General features: G+C 40.0%; 2 protein-coding genes across 3 annotated transcripts; both read left to right on the top strand.

Annotated features, from left to right (window-relative positions):
• Window positions 1-1,011: 1,011 nt before the first annotated feature.
• Window positions 1,012-5,547, top strand: LOC117900453 (sodium-dependent nutrient amino acid transporter 1). Of its 2 annotated transcripts, none has more exons than XM_034810825.1 (6): window positions 1,012-1,150; window positions 1,220-1,535; window positions 3,653-3,920; window positions 4,055-4,796; window positions 4,852-5,128; window positions 5,197-5,547. In XM_034810825.1, the coding sequence occupies exons 1-6, from the start codon at window positions 1,067-1,069 to the stop codon at window positions 5,439-5,441; spliced, it is 1,932 nt and encodes a 643-aa protein (XP_034666716.1). In that variant the 5' UTR covers window positions 1,012-1,066; the 3' UTR covers window positions 5,442-5,547. The 2 variants fall into 2 exon arrangements, with proteins under 2 accessions (XP_034666716.1, XP_034666717.1); XM_034810826.1 differs by lacking the exon at window positions 3,653-3,920 and adding an exon at window positions 2,302-2,548.
• A 1,256-nt stretch (window positions 5,548-6,803) lies between these two features.
• Window positions 6,804-8,311, top strand: LOC117901056 (sodium-dependent nutrient amino acid transporter 1-like; the record flags this gene model as incomplete). Its single annotated transcript, XM_034811668.1, has 3 exons — window positions 6,804-7,562; window positions 7,616-7,892; window positions 7,961-8,311. Coding segments are annotated over 3 exons (1,281 nt in total), but the record flags the coding sequence as incomplete, so codon positions are not given.
• Between the last annotated feature and the right edge of the window lie 1,126 nt (window positions 8,312-9,437).

The raw sequence follows: 9,437 nt of genomic DNA, 5'->3' as shown, positions 1-9,437 counted from the left end.
ACAAAAGTGAATGTACATATGTAACGCAGAAGGAATCGTTTCCGACCCCACAAAGTGTATTTGTATATTCTTGATCAGCATCAAAGTCGAGTCTATGTCTGTCTGTCTGTCCGTCTGTCTGTCCATCCGTCTTGATGAGCGCCTGGATACCACAGACTTTAAGAGCTAGAGCTGCATCCAGATTGATGGGATATCACTCTGTTACAAGTGTATTTAACTCCGCACCTTCTGGTGTGAGAAGAGATGTACATAGATGTACAAACAATTGTAATGTAAAATTCGAGAAAAACATAGTTTCTACATATGTACATACATATCTATGTAAGCCCGAATGTACATGCATACATGTGTACATATGTACATACATATGTATATGCTGACTACGTACCATGTATAAAAGTTGTGACGCCTCACACCTTTCGCCTCGTTATACCCGGTATTCGAAGAGTTAATATTCTGTTTGTGGGGAAAAGCGGATGTATGTAACGCACTGAAGGATACGTTTCCGACCCCATAAGGTGTATTTGTATATTCTTGATCAGCATCAATAGCCGAGTCTATATCTGTCTGTCTGTCTGTCCGTCTGTCCGTACAGAAGTCTTACTGAGTACCGGGTATACAAGTTGTGACGCGTAAGAAGCGTCTCACACGTCCCTTCTCGTTTTAAATTAGGATCGTAACCATTCTGTTATCTACACATTTTCGGACATCAATCTGCCAACAGAATTCATTTACAAGATACAAGATCTTAAATATATACTTTGAGTTGAAAACCTATTGCATTATCTAAGCCAGACAGACAATAAATTATCTTAATTATCTAAAGGGCGAGACAGTACTTCAGTACTCTGTCGTTATCTCTATATAACCTTATCTCCAGCTCGTGACAGTGACATCATTTCTTATCTTCAAGATCATTTTGGGCTTATCTGATTGTCATTTATACAGCTTCTTTCATCAAGTCGCAACTGAGTGCAAAAAATAGAATTCACAATAGAAATTCAACATTCAGTTTACGTGAAAACTCGCAGCTAATAGAACTGTCGACTGTATTTTGCAGGAAAATATGGAAACAGTGAATCAGAATCATCAAAATCCGGGCTTTATTGGCGACGATGGACGTAGCACAGCGAGCACTGTGGTGATATCGGTAAGCGGTTCGGTCTACAATACCCCTTCAAACTAATCTATCATCCAACTAATAATCGCTCTTCCATAGTCCAACGGTTCGATGCCGGGCACGGGTCTCGATAATGCCGAGCAGGAGTCAGGCACAGCCAAATTGCCAGAGGAACGCGCCACGTGGGGCAAGGGAGTGGAGTTCCTAATGTCCTGCATCGCCATGTCCGTGGGCCTCGGCAATGTCTGGCGATTCCCCTTCACTGCACTGGACAATGGCGGTGGCGCCTTCCTCATACCGTATCTCATTGTGCTGTTTCTGATTGGAAAACCGATTTACTATCTGGAAATGGTAATTGGTCAGTTTTCCAGTCGCGGTTCGGTAAAGGTTTTCGATTTGTGTCCAGCGATGAAAGGTAAGCCGTTTTTGAATGCTAACTTTTTGGTTCAGTTCGATGTTGTTATGCTCTTGCGGGGAGGACTTTTGCGAAATGAGGGACAACTGTCAATCGATAACTATCGATCTAAGGCGATTTTTTTGACAATTGTAAATATTTTATGCACAAAGAAATTGGACATCTATAAAATACTTACAGTTTACAAAGTAGAGGGATTTATAATATATTTAGGAAATTTCAAGCTCAATTTTTTGCTCGATAATTATCCAATTTTACCGATTCTTTGTTAATTGAAATATAAAAAAATTGGGTCTAGATCAGGGCTCGGCACGGCCCTATCCTATGGGTGCGGGACAAGGCGCTGCTGCTGCGCTGCCCTCACGTACAAGCGTATTACAGTGATTCGTACCAATACCAATGTTCCGTTTTGCGTGCGTCTTCACACACAAACGCAAAAGCGGCTCGTTAATTGTATGGGTGCCGAGCCCTGGTCTAGATAGACAAATGCTTAACAAATGTACAGCGATAACTTTTCATCGTTAACTTAAGATTTAATATAATTTATAGAACTTTCCGAAGGGAAAAAAGTCATTAAATTTGTTCTAGAGCTAAAGTTTTAGCCATTTATTTACAACAAATTCGGAATAAACAGTTTAAACACTCAAAGAAAACCAGACTACCCCTCAAGTAAGAGCATTGCAGCTAAGGAACTGAAGCTAAACTGCGTAAATCATCATTTGTGCTCATCAACCCATCCTCGAAACCACATCTCGTACTCGTATAGGTGTTGGAATTGGTCAGGTTGTGTCCATATCCATGGTGACCACCTACTATGTCGCCATAATGGGCATAACCCTACGTTATTTGTACGAATCTTTTCGCTCGCCATTGCCCTGGGCCGAGTGCCGATCGGAATGGGAGGCCAATTGTGTCGCCTCCAGTCTGGGCAACACCTCCAAATTGTCCAATAACCGAATGGATATGGATATGCCTCAACAGCAGCCGGTAGCATCCGCCGAGCTGTACTTTCTGTAAGTGGTTTGTATTGTCGTTTGCTGTTGTTGGGATTCGGATTCGGGTTTTGGTTTGGTGTGATTATTGTTGGTGGTATGCCTGCTGTTTTGTGTGTGTTTTTGGCCGGGTTTTCTGCTGCTCTGTGGGTGGGTGCAATGTGGGGTAATCTCATCACGCGACTCTCTGTACTCTGGTGAAATCCCAGCAGCACCCAGATTCAACTCAAGTTTACGAACGAAGTCGCTCGCTTTATTGGCATGCGGCTGGAACTAATTGAATGAGTATGACGTCTTAATTGCCATTAATTGAGGGAGGATACTGACTGATAGTGCAATCGGTCGATGCGATTGCAACAGCCACAAACAGAAAACATCATTAGAGGCTTCAGTGACAGTTGCTCCAATTGGCAAACATCATCATCATCGTCACTCGTGGAGGTGCTTAAAGATTAAATTACTCAATCACTCAACACAGTATAGCCTTGACCTTAACCTTGTTTCGTGATGGAAGTGTGATGACTTTTCGTTAAGTAAGTGCAAGAAAGTATTCCATTATTTGCCCCTATCTTAATGGTGATTGCTTTGTTGAGTAATAAGTTCTTCGGGAGATAATTTGAAGATCTTACATTGTTTATTACTGAGTCTACAAAACTAAGGTAAATATAGTAACATCAGAGAGAACTGCCATTTCTGTATCTTTCTTTGATATTTCAGATTTTTTCTCCTAAGGCAGATAATTTAACTATCCTTCTGAATAATAGTACACCAAAGGATCAGAACTCAAAGATAATAATATCTTAAATCCATAAAGCCCTCTCAAGTAACTTCTCTCAGAGCAGAAAATAGCAGTCCCATATCTTAGATCTGTTATGCTTCTACAATGCACGAAATGTTAATGCTAAACCACAAGAATAGTGCCTAAGAATAATAAGAATTTGTTGAACTAAAAACTTATATTCTATAAATAGTTACCTTAACTAATACCTTCCTTCTTTCTTTCACTTTCACTACCATTGTCTCTAATCATAATTTTAAACATCTTAAATGCACTCTCCTGCTCTGTCTCATTTGATTTTTTTTGTTTAAAAGCAGTTTCTACTTTCTGTCTCTGTTATCCGTAAGGTGTTGGAATCGGTCAGGCACTCCAGGTGTTTATGCTCAGCACATACTATGCCGCATTGGTGGCTATAATTGGTCGATACTTTTATGAATCATTCCGCAATCCATTGCCCTGGGCTACCTGCCACGAGAAGTGGGGTAGCAACTGCATTGATTCCGCCCCCGATACACGTAACTTGCTTCCAAAAGACACACAAGATGATCAACAAAATTTTACAACTAATGATCCCGCTAATCAGCGGGTTCGGACCAGTTCAGAATGGTATTTTGTGTAAGTGGGGGATAGTGCATACGTCGTATGGTGATGGTTCCTATCCTAACAAATTGATTAAATTATTGGAAATGGTCTGCTATCTAAGCGATGATCTAAGCCTAAATTTCGGACACTTTTCATTCCATCTTTAGCAAGGAGGTGCTGCACGAGAAGCCAGACATTATCGATGGCATTGGTCTGCCCAACTGGGAATTGGTTATTGGTTTATTTGTCGCCTGGCTGTGCGTCTTCCTCATTATTCGACGCGGCGTCAAGAGCTCCGGCAAGGCCTCCTATTTCCTGGCCATCTTCCCGTACGTCATCATGGGTGTTCTCCTAATTCGTGCCGTTACGCTGCCAGGCGCCGCTGATGGCATTCTGTACTTCATCAAGCCGCAGTGGGGAAAAATCTTGGATCCGAAAGTGTGGTATGCCGCCGTCACGCAATGTTTTTACTCGCTCTCCGTTTGCTTTGGAAACATAATCATGTACTCGTCCTTCAACAAATTTGGCCACAATGTTCATCGAGATGCGGCGATTGTCACGGGTCTGGATACGGTCACATCCCTGCTCGCGGGTTTCACCATCTTCGGTATACTAGGCCACTTGGCCCACGAGATAGGCACCGATGACATAGGCACTGTGGTGAAGGGCGGAGCTGGCCTCGCCTTTATCTCGTATCCGGATGCCATTGCCAAGTTCAAACAGCTTCCGCAGATCTTCTCGGTGCTTTTCTTCTTGATGCTTTTTGTACTGGGCATTGGCTCAAATATCGCTATGACTTCATGCTCGGTGACGGCCATAAGAGATCGGTTTCCACACTTCAAGCAATGGCAGTGTTCGCTGTTTATAGCAATCATTAGCTTTGCCATTGGATTAATGTACATAACGCCGGTAAGATAATGCTGAAAAAAGTTCATGGCTTAATTATTTTTTTTTTTTTTTTTAGGGCGGACAGTATATGCTGACGTTGGTGGACTTTTTTGGTGCCTCAATGATTGCTTTGGTCCTGGGCATTGCAGAGCTCTACACGATTGGCTGGATCTATGGCACTGATCGCCTGTGCAAAGACATTGAGTTCATGTTAGGTCGCAAAGTTGGTCTCTACTGGCGACTCTGCTGGAGCATCATCACGCCATTGATTATGACTGTGATTTTGATCTACTTCTATGCCACCTATGAACCCTTGGCCTACAATGACAAAATCTATCCAAGCTGGGCTTACAGTAAGTGTTCTCCACGAATCATCCTTCACTGGACAGATCTCCACTCTACGATCTTCTTTTATTCTCAGGCATTGGTTGGACCATCACTGCGTTTGGTATTTTACAGCTACCCGCTTGGATGATTGTGGCCATTGTCCGGGATCCAGGAAAAACTTTTTCTGAGAAAATCTCTGGTGCTTTCAAGCCATACAGAAACTGGGGTCCCCTCGATCCCCTGCTGAGGGAGCAGTATCACAAAGAGATTGAAAACGAATTGACACCGAAACGGGGTCAAGGCGTTTGGGCCGCCATTAAGCAGAACATTTTTGGTTAGCTGTTGATAAAAATTGAGAGAGAATATTTTTAAAGATGTGTAAAAACTATATTAAACGGTCTTGTATAGCTCCTAAGTCTGCCAATAAAGTCAATAAGTATGTAAAGTTATTCGGAATAGGAAGTTTCTTTTGGCTCAAAAACAGCTGAAGATAGAATAGGTAGGAGTGGATCCAAACTTAGAGTTAATGAGCTGAAAAGTAAGATTAAAGTATCTTAAAGCTTTTTAAAAGCTTTTCTTTAGTTTGTGTTAAAACCTTAAGGAAAAAGTCTAGACATTTGTGAGTTGAGTTGTAAATTAGAACTTATATGTATTCTTAAAGTCCGAGCGGTATATGATGTTACAAGCAGTTACGAGGTACAATTTTGTATTATATTCTTATCATTAGAAGGATGTATCGTTGCTGCGGGTGGTAATTTGATTGCATGCATACCTATGTAAGTCGTATTTTGGGTCGATCTTTGATAAGTGGTTTCTCCACATGAGTTTTGCTGTAGTATATGTTAATGGGTTTACAGATCTTTTTTCAGCTTATCTACGGACAGTCGTAAATTAACTATTTTATGTACTTACTCACTTAAATTTATAGATCGGTTTTTGTTTACATAAGTGAAAGTGTATAGAATCTTGAACTTTAAGTACAATACTGTGTACATGCATGGAATTAGATCTCGCGCACACTACAACTAAAAGCCGAGATAAGGGTTAGCTGATTAACATAACATTATTTACAGAGATACATTTTCCGTTAATCGTTAATCGATATCAAATGTGTACGTACAAGAAAAAGTCACACAAAGGTTTATAGCAGAAACAAAATTTTTAATGCCAATTGGGTCCTAATCGGGCTGAAAGTGACCTAGGCCAGAAACTTAAATGCCAGAAACTTCGTAGACCAAGATAACAAATTGTAATATTTTCACTTAGACTTATTTTTAGCAATAACTTTGGCCCACAGAGTGGACATTTAAAATGTAAGTGTTTTTACTTACATTTCCATATTAAATAATATGAAAATAGTTGTTTTAAAATATTTGATATTTAATTTATAAATAATAAAAAATAATTAAAGTGCAATTAAGACTTATATTTCAACCAAAGTTTTGTTTTATTTGAGTTGACTCTTTTGTTTGTATCTAAAAATCATAAATGTGTGATTTTTTTTTAAAGATGGCTATGCAATATTTTTGCTATGCAAATGCCTGAGTATTGAACAATTATCTGTTAAAATTGTTAAACCGAAAGCTAGAGCTATCTCTTGTCGATAGCAAATCGTAGATGGTTCCTATCCTAACAAATTGATTAAATTATTGGAAATGGTCTGCTATCTAAGCGATGATCTAAGCCTAAATTTCGGACACTTTTCATTCCATCTTTAGCAAGGAGGTGCTGCACGAGAAGCCAGACATTATCGATGGCATTGGTCTGCCCAACTGGGAATTGGTTATTGGTTTATTTGTCGCCTGGCTGTGCGTCTTCCTCATTATTCGACGCGGCGTCAAGAGCTCCGGCAAGGCCTCCTATTTCCTGGCCATCTTCCCGTACGTCATCATGGGTGTTCTCCTAATTCGTGCCGTTACGCTGCCAGGCGCCGCTGATGGCATTCTGTACTTCATCAAGCCGCAGTGGGGAAAAATCTTGGATCCGAAAGTGTGGTATGCCGCCGTCACGCAATGTTTTTACTCGCTCTCCGTTTGCTTTGGAAACATAATCATGTACTCGTCCTTCAACAAATTTGGCCACAATGTTCATCGAGATGCGGCGATTGTCACGGGTCTGGATACGGTCACATCCCTGCTCGCGGGTTTCACCATCTTCGGTATACTCGGCCACTTGGCCCACGAGATAGGCACCGATGACATAGGCACTGTGGTGAAGGGCGGAGCTGGCCTCGCCTTTATCTCGTATCCGGATGCCATTGCCAAGTTCAAACAGCTTCCGCAGATCTTCTCGGTGCTTTTCTTCTTGATGCTTTTTGTACTGGGCATTGGCTCAAATATCGCTATGACTTCATGCTCGGTGACGGCCATAAGAGATCGGTTTCCACACTTCAAGCAATGGCAGTGTTCGCTGTTTATAGCAATCATTAGCTTTGCCATTGGATTAATGTACATAACGCCGGTAAGATAATGCTGAAAAGTTCATGGCTTAATTATTTTTTTCGTATTTATTAGGGCGGACAGTATATGCTGACGTTGGTGGACTTTTTTGGTGCCTCAATGATTGCTTTGGTCCTGGGCATTGCAGAGCTCTACACGATTGGCTGGATCTATGGCACTGATCGCCTGTGCAAAGACATTGAGTTCATGTTAGGTCGCAAAGTTGGTCTCTACTGGCGACTCTGCTGGAGCATCATCACGCCATTGATTATGACTGTGATTTTGATCTACTTCTATGCCACCTATGAACCCTTGGCCTACAATGACAAAATCTATCCAAGCTGGGCTTACAGTAAGTGTTCTCCACGAATCATCCTTCACTGGACAGATCTCCACTCTACGATCTTCTTTTATTCTCAGGCATTGGTTGGACCATCACTGCGTTTGGTATTTTACAGCTACCCGCTTGGATGATTGTGGCCATTGTCCGGGATCCAGGAAAAACTTTTTCTGAGAAAATCTCTGGTGCTTTCAAGCCATACAGAAACTGGGGTCCCCTCGATCCCCTGCTGGGGGAGCAGTATCACAAAGAGATTGAAAACGAATTGACACCGAAACGGGGTCAAGGCGTTTGGGCCGCCATTAAGCAGAACATTTTTGGTTAGCTGTTGATAAAAATTGAGAGAGAATATTTTTAAAGATGTGTAAAAACTATATTAAACGGTCTTGTATAGCTCCTAAGTCTGCCAATAAAGTCAATAAGTATGTAAAGTTATTCGGAATAGGAAGTTTCTTTTGGCTCAAAAACAGCTGAAGATAGAATAGGTAGGAGTGGATCCAAACTTAGAGTTAATGAGCTGAAAAGTAAGATTAAAGTATCTTAAAGCTTTTTAAAAGCTTTTCTTTAGTTTGTGTTAAAACCTTAAGGAAAAAGTCTAGACATTTGTGAGTTGAGTTGTAAATTAGAACTTATATGTATTCTTAAAGTCCGAGCGGTATATGATGTTACAAGCAGTTACGAGGTACAATTTTGTATTCTATTCTTATCATTAGAAGGATGTATCGTTGCTGCGGGTGGTAATTTGATTGCATGCATACCTATGTAAGTCGTATTTTGGGTCGATCTTTGATAAGTGGTTTCTCCACATGAGTTTTGCTGTAGTATATGTTAATGGGTTTACAGATCTTTTTCAGCTTATCTACGGACAGTCGTAAATTAACTATTTTATGTACTTTACTCACTTAAATTTATAGATCGGTTTTTGTTTACATAAGTGAAAGTGTATAGAATCTTGAACTTTAAGTACAATACTGTGTACATGCATGGAATTAGATCTCGCGCACACTACAACTAAAAGCCGAGATAAGGGTTAGCTGATTAACATAACATTATTTACAGAGATACATTTTCCGTTAATCGTTAATCGATATCAAATGTGTACGTACAAGAAAAAGTCACACAAAGGTTTATAGCAGAAACAAAATTTTTAATGCCAATTGGGTCCTAATCGGGCTGAAAGTGACCTAGGCCAGAAACTTAAATGCCAGAAACTTCGTAGACCAAGATAACAAATTGTAATATTTTCACTTAGACTTATTTTTAGCAATAACTTTGGCCCACAGAGTGGACATTTAAAATGTAAGTGTTTTTACTTACATTTCCATATTAAATAATATGAAAATAGTTGTTTTAAAATATTTGATATTTAATTTATAAATAATAAAAAATAATTAAAGTGCAATTAAGACTTCTATTTCAACCAAAGTTTTGTTTTATTTGAGTTGACTCTTTTGTTTGTATCTAAAAATCATAAATGTGTGATTTTTTTTTAAAGATGGCTATGCAATATTTTTGCTATGCAAATGCCTGAGTATTGAACAATTATCTGTTAAAATT

This window comes from Drosophila subobscura, chromosome U (genome assembly GCF_008121235.1).
Source record: "Drosophila subobscura isolate 14011-0131.10 chromosome U, UCBerk_Dsub_1.0, whole genome shotgun sequence".
NCBI lineage: Eukaryota > Metazoa > Arthropoda > Insecta > Diptera > Drosophilidae > Drosophila > Drosophila subobscura.
Note: the sequence above shows the minus strand (reverse complement) of the source record. Positions and strands in the feature narration are given on the sequence as shown.

Coding starts and splice junctions, on each gene's coding strand:
- LOC117900453 (XM_034810825.1), top strand. CDS start 1,067: ATGGAAACAGTGAATCAGAATCATCAAAATCCGGGCTTTATTGGCGAC. Junction 1,536..3,652: donor TTTGTGTCCAGCGATGAAAG/GTAAGCCGTTTT, acceptor GTTATCCGTAAG/GTGTTGGAATCGGTCAGGCA. Junction 3,921..4,054: donor AGTTCAGAATGGTATTTTGT/GTAAGTGGGGGA, acceptor TTCCATCTTTAG/CAAGGAGGTGCTGCACGAGA.